Here is a 22,538-nt window from a genome sequence, read left to right as displayed (position 1 = left end):
TGCATTTAAAAAGTCTTTAAAAAAGAATATTGGAGGTGGGCTGAGGTTGTGGCTCAGTTGGCAAAGTGCTTGCCTTACACATATGAGGCACTGGGTTCGATCCTCAGCACCACATAAAAGATAAATAAAAAATAAAGATATTGTGTCCACGTATAACTTATATATATATATAAAAGAATCTTGGAGGTATTCCACATGCATTCCCAAATAAGACCAGTTAAATGATGAATGCTTCTTTTCCCATCATTATTGTAAATTTTTACAACATAAAAAAAATGCTTTTTATGGAGTATTTGGTAAAGTCATCAAGTACAACAAAGAGACTGAACAGGATACAAATTTCTAATTCCTTAACATTTACATCTGTATTAGATATGAATCCCTTCACTACCTCTCCTTAATAAGCAGCAGATTTAACTATTTTTATAATCATACTTCCAGAGGTTAAAGCCCAACAAATTTAACTATTGTAAAAAATTTTTCTCCACAAATCTTTGGGAACAACACTTAATCTAAGAAATAGAAGAAATACATGATGAGATTCATTTGTTTTGCATTAAATGGTTACACAAATGTCAGTTACATATTTTAAAAATAACACAGATTCCTCTTATTTGCTCTTGCTAACTTCTGTGGGCAAATTTACATTGTGGGTAGCATGTTCCTTTACAGATCTTATAAGCATGATTAGACATTATTTACTTTAGGGATGTTTTACAGAGATGGTTCTTTTTGTGTCGTGGGGTGAAAAAAAGTTATCATCAGTTGATGTTTGGGGAAATTTAACCAAAGTGGCTGTCTACCTCTAACCACTATTTATATGCCACTCAGGCAAATGGCCCTCATTTTTTTATTGCTTATAGAAGCCTATGTGTCTAAAGCTCACATCATTCAGATAAACTTTTATTTAACTGGGCAAATGTCATGGTTGGTGGTATCATAGTTTATGTACTTGTCAAAATCTGTTAGAATATGGAAAAAATTTTCAAAGTGTATCCACATAAATTCTAAAATAAAATTTAGTTACTTAAATACTGAACATATATGAAAACAAATACAAATTCAAATCTTTTTAAAGTACATATTCTGGTCTCCACATAAATAAAAAAACTACATTTATATAAAAATACTTCACATCCACATTTAAGACTTAATTAGGAAAATATAGGCTCTGAAACCAGGATAGCTGGAATTAGAACCCAAGTTTTTGGCCCCTTACTAACCCTGGAACATAATAGAATTCTGCTAATATTTCAGTTTTCTGTAGTATAAACAGAGAACAACAGTGTCTGTCTCACAGGAGTATCAGTTAACAGAAGTAAAGTGCTAAGAACAATAACTGGGAAGTGGTAAATAATGGGTAGAATATGACTTAAGGTTGCTATGATTATTGTTGTGGTTGTCCCATTACTATTAGTCCTACTACCATGTTTATCAAAATATATTTTGCCATGATCTCATTGGACACGAGATTAACCATAAAATTACATTTTTTTTTAGGCAGTTCTTATTACCAAAATCATTCCAAAGTAAATCCTCTCACTTTCCTGCTCATAAGATTAGGTTAAATTTAATTTAATCTGTATGATCATGAAAGATCCTAAGGTGACATAGGGTTATTATCCAATTATCCACACTAATAATCACTGATTTATCTGACAATAGAAAGTGAACTCATTTATAAGCTCTGGAACATTTCTTAAAAATGGGCAAGTATGTAAGCCAAGTGTCAAGGTTTAAACACAAGGCATCGTATAAGGTCCCTTTTTAAAATTTTTCTTTTTATTCCTTAACAGATAGGTTGTTGATATTTTGAGTTATCAGGTTAATATAGTCTAATTGACTACCATATAGCTTCTTAGCTAATCTCCTTATGAGTATTATTACAAAGTAAAATAAGTATGAATGAAGAAATTATCACAGAACAGACTTGGATTCATGTTTCATGAGAAAAATATAAAATGCTTTGTCTTCAGTTCTTTGGAGGAAAGGATTTAGAAATCCAAGATATTCATCATTACTATGAATCTGGGTATCCAGAAAACAAACTTGTTTCTCCTTATACCAAAGGGCAATGTACAATGTGCCCAGCTGAGGAATCGTCTATTATCACACAGAAAATGTCTGCTGCGACAGTAAAAACAGCACAGGCACCTCGTTAAATACCAGTGTATTTGAACAGTCTTACTTTCAAGAAGACAGATCACAGAAAAATTATTTGGCTATTTTTAAATATTTAAAGAAAAACAGAACTTCTAGCTTCCATTGTATATAAGAAGAATTGCTTGAAATACTGCCATAAACATTTGCCACAGCATTAAAGGCTATTAATTTTACTGGAAATGAATCATGAGGTACCAAAATGTCTACGCAGACAATCAGTGTATATTTCCCATTAAAAGGGAAACTATTTGCATGCATCCTCAAAATACACTTTCCTTAAACAAAATTCTAAGTGTCTCAAGGAAATGGAATGTATAGATTTTTCTTCCAAATACAATGAAGTTAAATAAAATTATGTTTCTTCAGTAATGTATTGCTTTTATATTATCTAATATACAGGGGGAAAAAGTTTTTATCCCTCCAAAAACAGATCTGAAATGCAGAGATCAGTACTAAGACCCAGGCAGGCCAAGGAGTTGCTGAACAAGCTTATCGAGAGTCATGACAGAGACTGTTTCATAATCCTTGTTTGAAGCTGAAGGTCAACAGTAGCATCCATAAGCACAAATTAAGACACTGGCAAAGTCTCTTACCCACAATTTATGAAATGTCTGGATAGAGTCAGATGATTATGCTGGGATGATGCTCAATACAGATGCATTGTTAATATGCAAAGAGGTCATTTGATGTCAACTACATCAAAAAATACATAATATTTCAGGAAGTTAAAAATTGACTGCTATGTTAAGTAAAGCATGAAATCATATCATTTTGGGTAAAATATGAAATTTTTTCCTTGTCTGAATTCCCTTGGCAAAAAGAGGGGTATTGAGAGGGAGGAAGAACATCCTTTATTTTTCTGAGTATTTATTCCCTTGACAAGAGACTGCCCATGCCACATATGTCCACTTGTCAAGTGACAGTTGTGGCTGCCTGGGTCTCCTTGACGTCTGTACTCTCTACCCATACTCCTTGCCCAGACAACTTTCCCACCTCTGATACAGTCCATGAGAAGAGATATGAAGATGACTCAGCCTCAGAGCACTGTATGAAAATATGCCATGGAAAATATTTGCAAAATAAATCTCTCTACCAGAGAAAATATGATTTTCCATTGACCTCTATTCCCCTTAACATTGTCACCTTGGACTTATTATTATGACATGGATGATTTTCTGGTTTTTAATCATTACGGAACATAGTCTATGGACTTGATTTACATATTAAAGCTATTTGACAGAAATGGAAATTTAAATAGTGAAATCAAAGAATAAACTCTCAATATGGAAAATAACTGGGCTGTAAACATCTCTGCTTATCTGCCCTCTCTCATTTTATATATGAGCATTATTTCAGTTGGATTCAAGCATGAGTAGCAGTCAAGTCCTGCAATTAGGAAACAGAGCACATAAGCAAAGCAGAATCAATCTCTATACTCTTGAGAAACGTGTCAATAACTACATTTGTAAAGTCTTCCTCCCTCAGTTGGCTAGTATGTTAATTTAACAAATATTTATTGAGTACCTACAATGTAATGCTTCTGAAAATAGTTCTGAGGATTGTTTTGAGAATTTCAACCATATCATGTTTGGGTTTGTATCCTTCTGAGATTAATGAAATGTCTGGGATGAGCCTGCCCACCCAGTCAGCTATGGGCCCTTGGGATCTGGCTGTCCCATTCAAATCCATCCTTTCCTGGTTGAAATCCACCATATACAACTGGTAGAAGGTGTCGGTTCTGAAATAAATATTAACAAAAAGAACTTTGGGTCATATGCCTAGCTTCAATTTCCAGGCCAGAGGCAAAAATTCAAGAATCACTCCATTATCTGGCACTCATCTGGGGACACTGGCCACTTTCTCCCACATTTCCCTCCCAAGACCCGGCTGATTGCCATTTCCTTATATTCATTGTACTCTTTCCCACCTCCTGCAGTAGTTAACAAATGCAGATGCTCCCCAATTCGGGGTGATGGTTGGACAATTCCTAATATCTGGAGCTCATTACTGTGGCATTTTACTATACCTTCCTAAATGCCACCCTGGAGAAATATGAAATACCATTTTATGATCAAGTTCAAAGAATGTAGTCCTTGAAAAAGTTGTTTGGAAATGCTTTTCTCCAAATGCATCATTCTTTTTTTTCTGACTCATGTCATGCAATGAAGATGTTAAAAGTGGATATAAAACTTTCTTCCATGCTTCAAGTACAGTGTGACTGTTCAGCTGGGTTTTAATTGCATCCATTTCAGTTATAAGGCAGGAAAAAGACATCATCGGTTACTATAGACTAAACTTCTTACTTGCTTGTTTTTCTCTGTCCACTCTTGCCTTTCTTTCCATCCATACTAGCACTCAGGTTAATTTAAATCAAATAAAAACTGATTTCCAGACAACTAATTCTGGAAAGAAGCAAAGGCTGTGATTTTGGAAATATGAAAGAGTCAGAACATTATTAACTTAATGGAGTTGATCATTTTTTGTTCCATCTGGGCTAGTCTTAAACTTAGCCACATGTTCTAAAATTCTAATATTTGCTATCTACCTAAGGTCTGTGAAGGTTTTACACAGTCCATAAATAATTTCAAAGTTTTTCCAATGAAAGTTTGTACTTCTGTCAGAAACCTGTCCAATATCAGAAAGCACAAGAATACTTACTTGTTTAGCCTTGGTCTTTGAGATAGTGTCAGAAATAGGTTTCTTTCGCTCCTTTACAGCAGTCTTAGAAAACAATTCCTCAAATTCATGACAATCTATGGATGGCTCTTCAATTTTTTCCCAAATAAGTGAAGGACTGGAGTCTCTATAGTTAAGCAAAAGAACAATGAAAGGGCCATCAAGCAGAACTACATCACGTGGAGCATAAACAGAAAAGAAGGGAAGGCAGGGAGGGAAGAGGCAAACAGAAAAAAAAGGGAGGGGAAGGAAAGAAAGATAAGGAGAAAGTAATATTTTATCAACTTGATAAGAAAGTTAAAATTCTATCCATTTAGGACCAAACCTTTGCCATGAAATAATTTCCAGGAATTCTGAGTTATGATATCACCATATAAAAACATAAAAAGAAACTCCTTCTCAGAATGGGCTATGAAGGCAAGAAATGCTTGATATCTCACAATCCCAACTTGCCTCATTAGCCTGGCAGATTACTCATGGGCTAAAAATGTATATTTCCAAGAAAGCATCCTCCCTATCCCCGTTGCCTCCCATTGACCATTATTATTTGGCTTCTCAATGAGTACAGATTCATGTAGTATCCTAAAAAGTGTTAAATGATTTTTTACAAAAGCAAAACAACAATAAAACAAAAGAACTTTAAATCATGTATCTGGAGAGAATTAGTTTGGGGCACAGTATTAAAATGATCCATCAGCATATATAAGTGATAGGGCACCTTCACAGAGAATAAACAACAAAGTTAAAAAGTAGTCAAGATATATAGATTCTTGCCTCCTGATAGGGTTTAGTGAAGAGAAAATTAGCAAAAGAAACCAAAAAAGAACCTGCTAAATATACTGTTTCTAAATGCAAGTCACATAACACAAAGAAAATACAAGGAAACGTGATAAGTTAGAAGAAGGAAGGCCAAGGGCATTTTGAGTATCTGGTTTTTCTTTCCCCTCCTCCATATTCCACAGAGAAGTCTCCCAGCACTGTCTCAATGACTAGGGAACCAGGTCATGGACAATGCATGGGAGAAATCTGGTAACAGATTGTTGAAAAGTATTATTTTATGATGATTATTCCCAACTATGATTTGTAACTTCACACTGTATAGACAATCACTTGTAGAAGTGCCATGAAATTCTTTAAAACTAAATTATTTCACACATGGAATGTGGATATATTTTTGCAACTGTTTCTTAGGAAAGACAGCTACAAACAAAACAGAATAGTAAAGCAAGGCTATGTCTTTTAAAGGATGCAAACACCATACTTAGCAGTCAGTTTGCCTATGGATTCAATTTGTATTTTTAATTTATAAGAAATGGAAATTTAAATAATAAAATCAATGATTTTTCCCTATAAAAATCTTATAGGGAAAATAGCTGATCTACAAATATCTGCTTATCTGCACTCCTTCATTTTGTGTATAACCAATGTTTCACTTGGATTCAGGCATAAGTAGCAGTCAAGTCCTGCAACTAGGAAACAGCACATATACAAGGAAATATGTCCATAAAAGACACATAAATAACTATATAGAGGGACATATATACATCTCACACATCAAAACATATGTCATTTGTTTTACCCCTTTGATATTGCTGGAGAAAAGCCTGCAATTTTAAATAACCAACTGCTTCACCAAATAATGATATAAAAATCTACAGGTAAGTTTTAGAGTTGTACTAAAAAAACACATTAAGTTGTATTTTTCCCAACAGTTTTAAGGCACAATGCTCCCCTTGCATTGACAAAACTGTATGAAGATGAGCTTGCTTTCATGTTACCTTTTACTATGGAGTTGAATTCTTGTCCAGTAAAGAGGCTTCATTGGCCGACAAGGCTCTATTGGTTGCTTCCTACTCCCTCTGTCCTGATTCATCCCTAATCCAAACAAGCCAGTTGGCAATGGAGGAGGAAGAAACCCACACACTTGTGGTGTTGGTAAAGTGCTACTCCCAACTTGTGGGGAGAGTGAAGGCCCAGACCCAGTGAGCAGAGGGGGTGGGGGAGGTGGGGGGATCCCTGTCCCAGGGGGTGGAGGAGGAGGGGCTGGAGCTGGTGGAATTCCCATACCCAGCAAAGGAGGAGGTTGGGGAATACCAACTCCAGGAAGAGGGGGAGGAGGAAGTATTCCCACTCCAGGAAGAGGAGGGGGAGGAGGTATTCCCATTCCAGGAAGGGGTGGGGGAGGAGGTATACCAGGAAGAGGAGGGGGAGGGGGTATTCCCATTCCAGGAAGGGGTGGGGGAGGAGGTATACCAGGAAGAGGAGGGGGAGGGGGTATTCCCACTCCAGGGAGGGGAGGAGGTGGAGGTATTCCAGAAAGAGAAGGGGGCAGAGGTATTCCCATTCCAGGAAGAGAAGGAGGGGGAGGTATTCCTACTCCAGGAAGAGGAGGAGGGGGTGGTATTCCCACTCCAGGGAGAGGAGGAGGAGGGGGTATTCCCACTCCGGGGAGAGGAGGAGGAGGGGGAATTCCCACTCCAGGAAGAGGGGGAGGAGGAGGTATTCCAGGAAGAGGAGGGGGAGGGGGTATTCCCACTCCAGGGAGAGGGGGAGGAGGAGGTATTCCCATATCAGGTAGAGGAGGGGGGGGAGGTATTCCCACTCCAGGAAGAGAAGGAGCAGGAGTGGGTGGCAGCATTTCAGTACCAGGCAGAGGGGGAGGTAGGGGAACTGCTACACTGGGCAGAGGAGGCACTGTCACATCAGGGAGAGGGGAAGGTGATGGAGTTGCCATGCCCAGGCTAGGCATGGAGGTAGAGGATTCTGTGCAAGGCAGAGGTGGTGGGGGTGGAATATTACAGCTGTTTTCAAAGGAGGAGAAAACAGAGTGTTCATGGCTGGTTTCAAACTCAGTATGTAAAGAAGGATGGGACAACTGTGACCCAGGCTGCCCCTGACTATCAGAACATGGAAGGGATGAAGGTGGTAGAGGCTGTGATACACTCGGCGTGGACTGATGGGCCTCAAGCTGTACTGATATTCGCCTTGGAGACACAATCAAAGAAATCTCAGAACAAAATTTTGTCTGAGGTCCAGAAGGTGACGTTGGAACAGCTGACTCTCCACTTTCAGCCCCAGGTGGGCACGGAGGACCTTCTGACAGTGCCTTCACAGATGGTAGTGTTAGTATCCCACCCTCCTCTGTTGGGGAAGTCTGTATAGATTTTGCCTCTAAAATCCTTTGAGGTTGCATATCCTTTCCTACTAATCTTAAAGTTTCCAGGCAGACATCTTCTGAGGATGTCACTCCATTCTCAGCCCCTTGATGGCTGCTGGCCACCTCGGTGTCCAAGACAGGGTACTGCTTTTCTAGTTCAGCTATTTTGGTCCTCAGATCTTCGATGGTTTGTTCCAGTTGCTGAATTACATTTGCCTGTCCTTCAGACTTCATATCCAAAATTTCCTGAGGGACAACAAGTACAGATTACAGTTAGATAGAAAATTAGGAAAAAATCCAAACATCAAAAGAAGAAATGTAAAATTAATACAAAATTGTATTTGTTGGTTGTAATACTTCCAAAGAGATACCTCCACAGAAACACAAGATTTTATAGTAGTTTATACACATTACTATATGATCCTAAGGTCCTTATATGTCTCATCTTCTAATGTCACTAAGAACAATAGATGACGAGGAGTAGGAACGAAAATGCTGAGTGACAGTTATTTCTAAGTTAGGTCTATCTCTTTCTTGCCTAAGAACATTTGCTGTTAGGATAGTCCCTGAAGACATTTCTGAAGTAATCCTGAGTTTTAAAGGCAATCACAATCTTTTAAAAGTAGTTACGAATAAGTCTCTAATGAGGGAATGTGAAGTACTTTTGATATCTGTGGGAGCATGGGCACAAACTTTATGAGCATGTGTCATACCACTTATATCATGTTTACTGCAATTTTAAAGCTTTACCCAAGGCATTTCAAAAAGTGATAACTGATGGTTCTTCACAATTTATAAGGATGGACACTTTATTTTTTTTTCTTTGCTTTTTCAGTATAAAAGATTGAATGCAGTGATTTTTTTTTTTTTTCCACTGAGCTACATCCCCAGCTCTTTCTATTTTGAAACAGTGTCCTCCTACTTCAGCCTCCTGAGTCTCTGGAATTACAGGTATGTGCCACCATGCCTAGCATGATGGACACTTAGGCAAAAATTTGAGTGTTACATTATATTTACATGTAAGCATAGGTGTATACACACACACACACACACACACACACACACACACACACACCTCAAGTCATTATTTTTCACCAATGTGCAGACAAAAGAGTATTATAATGCAGAGTTTGATAAATTGTGCTGTAAATTTTCCGTTGTAAAGGAAATTACTATAATAAACAATGTTTTATACCCTGTTTGCTCACTATACATAATTCCATTCACCAATTATGATGCTGGTACATATGAGAAGTAATTAAAAGACAAAATGCTAGCATTAAAATTCATCCTAATAAAAGTATGACTAGTCCTTTGTTACAATGGGTTAATTAAAGATATATATTATCTTCATTTTTCAAGCACACCTTAAAAGTGACCTTCAATTACAAATCAACAATTCTTGAATTATCCTGGTATATAATTATGGTTATCTTTTTCCCACAAATTATTATTATATAAAAAAGGTTAATTGATGAATGGCATACAAGAAGTAGATTCTGAAACAATTTCCCAAAACTCTATTTTTATTTATTTTATTTTAAAAAAATTTTATTGGTGCATATTAATTATACATAATGGCATATTTATACAAGTGCATAACACGATTTAATCAATTTCATTGCCCAGTACCTCCCCTTGTCCTCTCCTTTTCCCCATGCCCGGATGCCTTCCACTACCCTAAGGGTCTCCCTTCTATTTTCAACAGATCTCTTTCATTGTTGTTCCTTTTTCTTTTTTTTCCTCTAACTTCTCCAAATTAAAAATATATATATATGACACTTGTTTTTTCCAAAACTGTATTTTTAAGTGATATTATATAGGCCAGTTCTTTTCCATCACAGATCTGAATATCATAAAAAGCATTGTAAAAATTTGGGACAGTTAGCAAAACAAAACAAAACAAATTCACAAAGAAGAAAGTGATCTTTAAGTCATAGTGGCCTAGCATAGTAGAAATTATTACACACTTTTTTTCTATATGGATTTATACTTCCACAGTCACAGGCAGCTACTCCAACACAGCATCCATAGCTAGTTACAACAAATGTCATAGTATCAGTGACTGGGAAGATATCTTAAATTTTTAATTATAATTTACATAGTCAGTTGGCAAATGATTAAGGAGAATCCTGTTATACATGAAAACTGGAACCAGAAAAATACCTGAATAGGGATTCATCATGACATGACTACAACCATCTTGAGTCATAAACACCATGATCACTCCTGAGTAACATTGGTCTGTTTTCCCCCATGTAGCCTCCCAGCATACTATAAATACACAAAACCATTAGAGTGGTATGTAGAGTTTTATGACCAGACCCTTGTGCCAGGAATGTCCCTGACTCTTTGGTATTAGAGTGAGATAAACCAGGTACATGTAGGCTTAGATGAAGCCATTTGGGTCCCGACCAATATACACATCCTTACTGCTGACCCAAATCAAGGGGATTCACTGATTGTGCTGCCTCACAGGACCATGTTTCTATTAGTAAGTTCCCAATAAACTATACTCTGTGTAATTCTGGATCTGTCCATATCCTTCAGTCTCACAGTACCTGGGGCTATTTCTTATACACTGGGATTGGGTTGTTCAGAACAACCTGTTAAGTGTAATACACTCTAGACAATTTGGTTGTTAGGTTAGACGGGTTCTCCCAATCCTCACCACCTCTCCTTCTATTTATTAAATTGTAAAGAAAAACTATTTTCATAGACTCTCTTATAGCCGGGTTCAATCAATTAAGTGTAGTCACACAGGGTTTTAGAAAGTGGAATGAGGTGAGAATCATGTCCTTTGTGCTTTAGTTGTTCTGTTGACAGTAAAGATCTGAAAATTTGAAGCTTCTCTGGAACAACATTCCAATGTTCACTCTCCAATTTGCAATAATAACCTCAAAGGTCTTAGCTTTCCTGGTAGACCATGTTTCAAAATCTATAAAAGTTTTATCTTAGAAGCAGAACCTTTAAATTTTCCAACCTTTCCATAAAACACTTTATTTATGTAGTAAACATTTCTGTTTAATACACCTAACATATTTTCTGGTTCCTGCAACAAAGCATGATCAGGTCCCAATATTTCAGAACAAATTGTGAAAAAAAAAAAGAATTTTTTTCCTAAGCAAGTGTATCAGATTTAAAAAATATATTTTATAATAATTGCACGCATTTATAAATCCTTAGAGTTAAAATAATTTTCCACATAAATTTTTGGACAAAACTACATGGTGCTATTGTGAAAAGATGGTCATTTTTTGGTAATATCTGAGAACTTCATCAATCTTCTTAAAGACGTTTGGCAATCATGATGTGTAAACTTACCTTTAAAAAAACATAACTGTTATATAATAATTCTTGCTATATTTGCCAACTATACTAGGTGATCATGAATCCATTATATAACATGTGATGCAAATCCTCCATCATCACCTTTCCTGATTTTAAGAAATCCTACAAATTCTGCAAGACTAGCAATGTTTCCTTACATCTGTATTTACATCATGTGTCTTCAAACACCTTATCATTAACAAGTTCACTCTAATAAAACTAAAGCATGGTGGATAGTAATAGATGGCCTATGTTAAATGGGTTGGACCTAATTTTATAAGTGGTCAATTTATTATTTTGTGTGCATTGTCTATTTTCCTTATTTTTTTAAACAAGGAGATAATTAAGGGCACTTAGCTAATAAAAAGTTGAGAAAATAAGAATTTGATATACTGTATCAGTTTCAAAATTTTTCAATATGGGCTGGGGTTGTGGCTCGGTGGCAGAGCACTTGCCTAGCATGTATGAGGCACTGAGTTCAATTCTCAGCACCGGATATAAATAAATAAAGGTCTAGTAACATCTTAAAAAAAAAAAAAAAAAAAAACTTAAAAGTTTTCAAGTATAAGATACAATAAGAACCAGAACTAAGAAATGGCAGAGGAAATAGTGATAAGAAAATAAAATTCCAGAACTGAGTCTATAATAAATAAGGCCATGATAGCCAGGTGGTTCCAGTAAGGTAGTAGAGTCAAATAATTTTTGAAGATAATAATATGTTAATATGTAATAATAACAGACAGCAAAGACAAAAGTAAAAATTGTTATATAGATAACACTTTTATACAGTTTTTTAATAGAGAATATGGAAGAAAATTTGGGATAAGAGATTATTTGCTTCTTACATTATTCCCATTGTACAAAGAAAAAACAAAACAAAAAAAATTGCTAGCCTCTCATTCCCCTCTATGACTATAAAACCATAGTCTTGATTCAATGTTACAATTGTCTTCTTCCATTCCAGGAAGCAGACCAATTAATTAATGTTCATCTCAAACCTTAACTGACTAGCCTATAAAATAAAGCCAGCCAGCCATGATTACAGAATAGCCAAATATATGTAGGATTTTTTATTCCTGAATTTAGCTAAGAGTCATGAAAGACTCTTATCTGACCTTCCTTACCCAGGGTATATCAAGGGCTAGCTGGCTCTCGTAGAGTACCAATTCACAGTGTCAGAGGGGACTTTCTATAGTGCTCTCTGGAGAAGGCTTGCCTTGTTTGTCAGCAGTTAATGGGTGATTTCTCTCTGTGTTTTTGGTTTTGTTGTTGTTCATTTTTAGGGATTTATAAAGAAATTTACATGGTAAATATTGGTCATTATTAAGAAAAAAAGATTTTCTATTCTTTGGTTAGTTAGGCAAACATCTTCCTCTTGGGATCCACAGGAAGTGAAGTGAAGATCTATCTTCAGGGCCACCCACTGACAAAGCTCTAATTTAATCTCTAAGAGATTGCCAGGCAGTCTGTGGTCCACAGAAAGCCCTCAATTTAGTAGCCTGCTCTCCTGTGTCCAGTGTCTGGAACTTAATCTTCTCTTTTTTATTTTCATTTATTTATTCATTTGATCTTCTATCTCTTCAGGATACAAATAGAGGGAGGCCTATCAGATTCTCACAGGACTTGACATTGGAGAAACACACTTATTATCTCTAGACTTCTATTACCAGAAACTGTGTAACACTATCTCATGTTAATTGTTCTTATTACCAAAAATTAAGTATTTTTTTTAAAAAGGAAAGGAAAACCAATACTGGCAATTTTTGCATAGAACATATATAATGGAGGAAAGATAAACCTATTTTTAGTCAACACACTAACTAATGTATTTTATGTAACGCCAATTTTAAGATTATTTGTATTTAAAACTATTGTTTCAAAACCCTAAATCATTAAAAGTGGTAGAGTATTCCATCTACTTTGGCTCAACAATTATATACAATAAGTCAGCCAAAATTCTTCCATTCCTGTATAATCTTACATGTGGGTGGTGATGGTGAGTTCTTATAAATTGTTTGAACACTTGCATATCACAAAATACAAATTGCCATTGAAAAATAAAATGTTCACCAAAAACATTTTTCCAAATGCAAGATTATCTGATTCCCAGAAAAAAGAAAACATTACTGTAACATTAAGGTTACAACTGTCAAAAAGAAAGCCAAGATATACTCAAGTAAAGTTTTTGCTGAAAAGTTAATTTGCTCATCTTTGAAACTTTATTATGTTTATTATGTAAGCAGGATACTTTCAGAACCTAAAATATAAAAACTGCTTATTGGTAAGTTACCACTGTAATAATCTCTTTATTAAGTTTTGATAGGAGATATGTAATTCATTTTCTACCATTCTTAGATTTTTAAGTTCTGCTAAATTCTAATAATATATTACCAGAAAGCTAGGCGACTGTATAAAATAGATTAGGGCACATCTATAAAATAGGCAACCTAATCTTCATAGAAGCATATAAACTCTATTTGTTACGTTCTACATTCTGAACCATTCTAAGGTTCTGGAACAAACCAATAAACCAATACATGATAGACATGATTCTATAGGAAAAAAAATCCAGATTTTTAAATATGATTATGCACATATGTAAAGTACAATTTCAAATCTGAAGTGAAATTTCAAGAAAGGTTTAAGTATTAGAACATATGGTAAATTATAAATAACTTATCTAAGGTTTCTTAAAATAGAACATATTATAAAAAAGAAAAGCTTCACACAGAGAGGGCTCAAATGGCATCTATGAATCTTGATAAGGAAACCAAAAATGAATTATTGAAAATTAAAATTTTTTGAGCTGAAATGAATATGAATAACTCCTCCAGATCCTTTACTACATAAAAGAGAAATGTGATGTGGAAAGGAGAAAGATAAATTAGAAATCATAATTAGTCACATTACTTTTAGCATAATTATTTATAAACAGATTGATATAAAGGTTAAAGGAATCATCATTAGTCAATAACCTCAGTGGGAGTAATAAACAATGTGTCTGGGAAAGAGGATCAGGAAAAGATGAAATAGGGCTGGGGCTGTAGCTCAGTGGCAGAGCACTTGCCTAGCATGTGTGAGGCACTGGGTTTGATCCTTAGCACCACATAAAAGTAACAAATAAAATAAAGGCATTCTGTCCATCTGCAACTACTAAATAAATAAATAAATAAGAAAAGGTGAAATAAATAGTAAAGGAAAGGAACTTAGTGTTTTTGTACCCTCTTCCATCTTCTGAATTTTCTCTCCAGTTATTTGATGTGGCATTGTGGCACAGTTATGGATCATACTCTAAAACAATATATGTCTTAATTTTCCCAAATAGTGCAAAGAAGAAAACAATATTTTATTACAGTTTCACTTTCCTCTAGTGGTCTATGGGTGTAAAGTGCAGCTCCATTTTTCACCTCCTAATCACCTTTCCTGTGTTAATACCCAACTATTCTCAAAGGTCATTTAAAAAAAAAAAAAGCCTTCCTAAGAACAAAGCTTAGAGAAAATCAAATGGAATGAATTAGGAACATTAGCCAGAGTGGTGGAGCTGCTGCCTTATAATTTTAACCCTGGCTATTATAAAGAATCAAAGACTACTAACACTTCTGCCTTCTTAAAACCCTCTCTTCTCTTGGCTTCTACAATTTTACACTCCTCTCTTCCCATTCTTCTCTGTTCCCTTCCCTGGATTTTGGGGGGAAGAGGTGAAGACTGTCCTTGGTCTGCTGTCTTCTCTAAACACACTGAAAGGCCTCATCAGATTCTGCATCTGTAATCTCTCATCATTGCAAATTTTTCTTTTTTTAATCAATGAATGCTTCACTTCCATATTGTAACTTTTTAGATATCACTGCTATTTGATCATCCTATCCTTTCCCTTAAATGTAAAATGCATCTTATTCAACAAAATGTCATCTCCCTGCCTTGTTTACTTAGGCTTGGTAACATCCTTAAACCATTTCTTTAAATCTTTGTCTCTTAAACCAGTTTCCAGTAGATGTCAATGTTTCTGGTGCAGAGACTGCTTTTAGAAGGACAGGCTAATTTATACTCTTCAGAGTTACTGACCCCATTGGCAGTCTTTCTTTCTTTTTTTTTTTTTTCTTTTTGGTGCTGGGGATTAAATCCAGGGCCTTTCGCATGTGCACTCTACCAACTGAACTATATCCCCAACCACCCCCAGTGGCAGTCTTTGCTTGCTATTTTTCCTATATCACATCAACACATTAGTTGAGATTCTCATCACCACACAGATAGGGTTGGAAGTTTAATAGTTGGTCCCCTTAAATGGCTCTACTGTCCCTCTTCCTATCAATATTACATTTCCTGGCCAAGTAACTGTTCCTTAAATATTAACCCATCATTATACTTACTTGTTCAAAAACCCATGGCTCCTACCTTCTGAGCACAAGATATGTTAAATTCTCTACTTGATTTATAAGGTTATAGCCTATAACATTTGGATACCCCATACTCAGTGAGCCCACTGCAGACAGATGCCATGAAGATTAAATAAGATACAGTCAATCATGGTATTCACATTAGTTATGAATAAAGTAACTGCAAACACTGAAGTAATCAATACGGAACTCCTGCTCCTACAGGAAAAACAGGATTAGATTCCTACAAACATTTGGTTAAATTTTTGTCACCTAATCAGAATATAACCCTGAATTCATGTGTGTTCCTGTTGAAAAACATCTTATTTAATACCTACTGCTGATCCATTAATATTGAATTGATGGCTAGCCTCAGAGTAACTTATGCTGGAACAGAGCTCATCTGACCTGCATTTTCTCCATAAGCCTTCCTGCTCTTAGGAACACCAGATGGCTCTTTAGCACTAAGATTGGGAACCATTTTAAACAGTGAAATCACCAGGCAAAAATATAAAAAGGTAAAAAACATGGCATTAAAATAGACAACAAAAAGATACTTGTTTACAGAATAAAGCTAAAATAAGAAAGCAGAGCTTCCCCTTGCTCCATATAGGTAGTTGAGAGACTAAAAGTTTTAATACTCTGTGTATGTTTGCAAGTGACCATGAAAGCACTATATGAATATTGTTTTGAGGAATACAATAAATTTTAGCAAGTAAGTGAGTTTGCAATACACAACTGACAAATAATGATTGACTATATTATGAAAGCAATTTTTAAATACACAGAATATTGCTCAGATAACAATATTAAAATATGCTAATATGTTGAGTGTTTACTAAGTGCCCGAATCTCTACAAAGCACTTTACATAAATGAATGCATTTAAAACCCATCAAAACCCTAAGAGATAGGAATTGTTATTGTGCCCATTTTATACATGAGGAAACTAAGGCACAGAGTAAAATAATTTCCCTGAAAAGCATAATAAATCTCATACCAACTTTAATAACTAACATTTCATTAGCAGTTCTACTAAATTTCTTCTATGGTTTGAATATGCCTCCCCCCCAAAAAAAATCATGTGTTGAAAACCTGATTCACAGTTAAAATAATTAAATACTTCCAAAAATGGTAATTGGGAGGGAATTAGGATAGGATGAGATCGTGAGGGCAGAGGCCACCATGATGCTAGTAGTGTCTTTATCAAAGGAAGACTGAGCTAGCGCACTTGCTCTGTCCCTTGAAATGTTGCACTCTGCCATGTTGTGAAGTAATCAATACTGAATTCCTGCTCCTACAGGAAACACAGGGTTAAATTCCTGCAAACCTTTTGTTAAATTTTTGTCAACTAACCAGAGAATAACCCTGACTTCATGTTGTGATATGGTAAGAAGGTCCTCAACAAAAGCTGGTGCCACACTCTTGGATTTCCCGGCTACCAGAACTGTAAGCTCTATTCTTCAGTCTATAATATTCCATTTTCTGTAGCAACAGAAAATAGACGAAGAAAAATTCTGACAAAGATTCTCTCCTTCATAACTCCAGCCAGATCTCTGACACCTCTTCTTGACTAAGCCTCAATGTGGCCTACAAAGACTTGAACAAACACTATCATACTGTCCAACAGCTCAAGACCACACACCCCCTTAGAGGGCCAACATAAGAAAACTCAAGACTGCCAAAAATATTTGTTGTTTATTTTACCAACACCTGGAGTTAGGAACTCTATTTCCTGGTCTCTGGGGGAAAGAAAGGATCCTAACTTCAATAACTGCCAGTTAGCAGACATTGCTGGTCTAATCCTTTTACACTAATGAGCCCCTTGTAATTTTCACTTCCTTGACTCTCCTGAGTCTCCTCACACTCTTCTCCCTGTTTCTCCATTTTCCCTTTAAAATGTTGTCACCTCTACAAACTGAAGTTGAGTTCAGCTCACAACAAACTGGTTTCCCTGTTGCAATAGCTACTACAGAGTAATATCTGACCTTACCATCTTTACTAGTATCTGGTTTTGTTTATCTTTGACAGTTCCTCAGTTATAAGTGGAATAACTGGAATTTATACCCAGGCAAACTGGTCCAAAGCTCACATTCTCAACCACTATGGTATGAATATAAGCAAATTTTCTACCGCTCCCCAAGATGCACACTCTGCTCTCTCTCACCAGGTTTCTCACATGTTTACTCTTTCATCAAACATTTTCTGTGATCCCCATAATGTCAGATCCTGTGTTAGACATGGGAAGGACAAAGAAAGCACTAATCGTCTTATCCTTAAAGAATTTAATTGTATATTTAATGATTATTAATCAATAAAAAAAAGGGAGAGAAATTATAGGGTGTCATAGAATGCGGACCTGAAAAGAGCCTATGGACTAAGGCTTCTCAGGTAGTATGTCAAAGAGGAAGTCAAATTTGATGAGTTTAGGTTAAGTAATAAAAATTATGTAAATTAAAATAGGGGAAGTATGAGTGTGGAAGAAACACATACCTACAGATGAATACAAAGGACTCTTAAGTTTCAAAAGGCTAGGGTATTTTTAAAGGCTGGAATAAGTCCAACAAGAAGAAATACTGAATGATCAGGCAAAGACAGGATGGCAAGAGAAAACCCTATCTATCAAGCTCAGGAGTCTGTATTTTTTCTCAAAAAATATGAGTGGTCCATGAATGAAATCTAAAAAGATATCAGACATCAGTGAATTTGAATTTTTAGGAAGATAACTCTGGAGGCATTGTGGAAGAGAGATTAGACAGGATTAAGACTCAAAGTAAGAAGACCTGTCAAGAGACTGCTGTAGCAATCAATGGGCTCTGGGCTCTCCAAGGGCTGTGAGGATGCATAGAGAAGGCCAAGAGGCTGAAAGCAAGCTGCCTCTCACATCACCTGGATAACTGCCCCTCCCACCCCAACACCACTGCCTTACCTTTACTCTCTTCTCCCTCCTGAAATACTCTTATTCCTCCACCTGCTCAAAATAAGGAGTTGATCAAAGAAACTGTCCTTATAGTTTCTCAACAACTTTCCCATTTATTTTAAGTTCTGTAATACAAATACACTACATATCTTGGCAGAATTACCTTACATCTTGCATATCATTTCAAGTACAAAGAAGAGATATATCCCTTTAACTCAACTGCCTGCTTAATAACTGGGACATTGTCTTGTAATACCCTTATATTTCCCTCAATATCTACCACAAATATTTTGCATATAGTACATCAGCAAACGTTTGATAAGGGATAAACATTCTATATAGTCAGCTTTCTACTGCTATGACAGAATACCTGAGAAAAACAACATATAGGAGGAAAGATTTACTTTGAATAGTTCCAGAAGTGTCAGTCCATAGTACCTTGGCCTCATTGCTGTGGGTCTGTAGTAAGGCAGAACATTATGGAGGGGAGGGTGTGTTAGAGCAAATCTGTGGCTCATGGGGACCAGAAAGTAGAGAGAAAGAAAAGAAGGGCCAGAGATAAGATACAGTCCCCTTCAAAACTGTCCCACCTCCTACAGTTTCCACCACCCTCACAATAGTACATTCAGCTACAAATCCCATCAAAGCTTAATCCATGGGTGAGGTTAGAACACTTATAAAGTACTTATTAAACATCTTAGAAAGAATGATTCGACATTGAGGTGGACTGTAAGAATGGCTAACCCATGGTTTCTGATGTCTCGCCCCCTAAGCTCTATTTTTCTTACTCTGGTTTATATTTTTGTTATTTACTTATCTTGTGAATTATTTCATTGATTTATAATCCTTGTAAATTCATATAGGTCAAATAGCCGTCATCCAAAATGCTTGGGATCAGAAGTGTTTGGGATTTCCTTTTTTTTTTTTTTTTTTGGCATTTTGAAGTATTTGCATACATTTAATAAGATATCTTAGGAATGTGACCCAAGTCTAAATGTGAAATTCATTTATTTCATATATAACTTGTACACATAGCATGATGGAACTTTTTACAATATTTTTAATAATTTTGACATCACACAAAGTTTCATGGTAATGGAATTTTTTTCTACTTGTGGCATCATGCTGGAGCACAAGCAGTTTCAGATTCTGAAGCATTTTGGGTTAGAGATGGTAGGTTAACCTATATAACTTTTCCTCTAGAGATGGGAAGGACCTTGCATTAAACAATATTTTTTATTCCTATCTCTTCCATATGTCTATTGCATTCTATCCTAATTCAAATGACGCCTTGTTTTTGTAAGTATCCATCACCATTTCTTCAGAATTACTTTCACCCCACATCTTTCTTTTGATCTGATATCTTTTACTTTTCAAATTTTTTCTATACCAAGACACTTTCTATGCCAAGACACATGATGCTTTCAGGTACCATCAATTAAGTTTTCCACATCATTTTCCTCTCTTTCCTTTATTTGTTCCTAAATTAAGATACTTCTGAAAAACTAATAAATTGTACAGAGAGGTCATTGTATAAAGAGCATTATACCAATACTTTAAGGAAATCCAATGGAAAATAATTTTTAATTCAAGTAAATTTGTAATTGAATTGGGTAATAAGAGGCCTCTCTAGGGCTGATGGGAAAGGAATATTGTTCTGACACTTGAGAACTTATTAGCATATAAACTGTTCAACATATAAGATAGTCCTTATACTGTCTCTTTTTATTGCTTAGCACTTTGTCATAAATGTGGCTATTCATTACTAATAAATATTGTAATTTAACTTTTAATTATCTGATATTATCAATCATTACCTACAGCTCCAGTGTTTAAAAATCAAATTTTTATTCTGTTTGCCTTTCAAGTGATCTATTAACATTAGAAAGATATCAAGAGTTTTAGGAAAATGCTTCAAAATAAAAATTTTGTATATAATTTCAAGAACAAAAAATAAGTTAAACCTTATGGCAACCAGTTAAAGCATGCCACGTACACCAATATTTAACTTGAAGCAAACATTTTTAGACAAAATAATTGACACTTAACTATTTATAATCCTTTAGAGTACAAAAGGATTTAATATTTCAAATTCCAAAGGATAAGAGAAGAATATTGAAAGTACTATTTCAGTTTATAGCATAACTCTTTGAACAATACAGATTTTCATTGTTTTTTAATGCAGATATTGAGGCCTCAGAATTATTAACTACAAGGAGAGAGTAAAAGTCAAAATTCATTTAATAAATTCCAATGAGCTTCAGTTGAGAGAACACATGCCTTGAACACACATCTGAAGAAAAACCTAAAAGATGCTTTCCAACTCTGCTGCAGAGCTGACCAACCAGTCCTGGGGATCTCATTCTGACCACAGAACACTGCAGGCAGTACCAGATGGACCAGCAAACCTGCAATATTTATTATTCATATAGAGCAAACAGGCTTAAATCCTCTTACTTCCTTTTGCAGTGATAATTTACAAAGATACAGAGCTGCCATCTAGTGACTAAAAAGAAAAAAGCAAGGTGCTTAACATGAAAAATCATAAAGCCTTTTTTTAAAAAAAAAAAAAAGCAATAAAACACTAAATTTAGTAAAACTATCACAATTTAGCACATCGAACTTCCAAATGTATAGGTAAACTAATATACCTGTATGTATCTAAAATGTATCTTGACATCTAATTCTTATAAATAATATAGCTTAAAATTAATAGGACAACAAAATTAATTTCTCATCTCCTCCATCTAATGGTTATGGAATAAAATAATACTAAACAGTCATAGGATACTTTGCACGTAAAAGTATGAATTTTTATCATTGTAGAGGTATAGAATCAAATGCATATGTTCTAATCTTAGTTTTTCCCTTTATCAATTTTGTGGCTTTAGGCAAATTACTGTTATCTCCTACAAGCATCACTTTTCTCTATCAGTTAAATGTGAATTAAAATAATTATTTTAAAGAAGTATCGTAAGGAATACACAATATAATATAGTAAAACAGTAAGTATACAGTAGGTTGATAATTCTAGTTCCTTGTATCACCCTTATGGTCAATTACTTAGGCTTTTATGAAAATACATCATCAAAAATGAGCCAGTCCATTTAAAAAATAAATTAAAAAACTTATAACAAGGAGTCAATGTTGGAAAAAGCCAGTCATGCCATTGTTATGTTCTTAACCTCTACTTCTTCCAAATATTATTAACTATTAATTAATTTATAATATTTCCTGACTTCTGGACACTTCATTGTTCAAATAAAGAATATTTATTCAATCTATTTCACCCTTAAGTCTCTGTTTTTAAATCCTCTAGTCCACCAGGTTTTCTGCTTACTGCAATATATATTACCATAGTCCATAGCTCAAGGAAAAGAGAAAATCACTAAATAATCTTTCATATAAGCCAAGTGCATTAGCACACACCTGTAATCTAGCAACTCAGGAGGCTAACACAGAGGATCCCAGGTTCAAGGCCAGTCTCAGCAACTTAGCAAAGCCTTAAGCAACTTAGCAAGACCATGACTCAAAATAAATAAAAAGTAAAAAGGGATCAGAGGAGGCAAGGTAGCACAGGCCTGCAATCCCAGCAGCTTGGGAGGCTGAGGCAGTAGTTTTGCAAGTCAAAGCCAGCCTCAGAAACTTGGTGAGGCCCTAAGCAACTTAGCAAGACCCTGTGTCTAAATAAAATATAAAAAAGGGCTAGGGATGTGGCTCAGAGATTAAATGCCATTAAGTTCATCCCCAGTAACAATCAATCAATCAATCAATCAATAGGAATGGGGATTTAGCTCATGGATAAAGTGCCCCAGGGTTCAATTCCCAGTACCAAAAATAAATAAATAATAATAATACACATGAATGTGTATCTTCAGATATTATAACTATAATATTAATATAGAAGACAGTGTTGTACA

At 35.4% G+C, this 22,538-nt stretch overlaps 1 protein-coding gene across 2 annotated transcripts in view; it reads right to left on the bottom strand.

The window, feature by feature from the left end:
* The window catches only part of Fmn2 (formin 2), a 341,897-nt gene that overhangs the window by 223,387 nt on the left and 95,972 nt on the right, over positions 1-22,538 (bottom strand). The window contains exons 5-6 of one of the 2 annotated variants that reach the window (XM_026390773.2): positions 6,618-8,242; positions 4,822-4,966 (exon numbers count right to left, since the gene is read on the bottom strand). The exons of the other annotated variant lie outside the window; for it this stretch is intronic. Of the exons in view, the coding sequence (XP_026246558.2) occupies positions 4,822-4,966; positions 6,618-8,242 (1,770 nt within the window). The remainder of the gene's footprint in view (positions 1-4,821; positions 4,967-6,617; positions 8,243-22,538) is intronic. 2 annotated transcript variants of the gene reach the window in all.

The sequence above is a fragment of the Urocitellus parryii genome, chromosome 9, assembly GCF_045843805.1.
Source record: "Urocitellus parryii isolate mUroPar1 chromosome 9, mUroPar1.hap1, whole genome shotgun sequence".
Lineage (NCBI taxonomy): Eukaryota > Metazoa > Chordata > Mammalia > Rodentia > Sciuridae > Urocitellus > Urocitellus parryii.
Note: the sequence above shows the minus strand (reverse complement) of the source record. Positions and strands in the feature narration are given on the sequence as shown.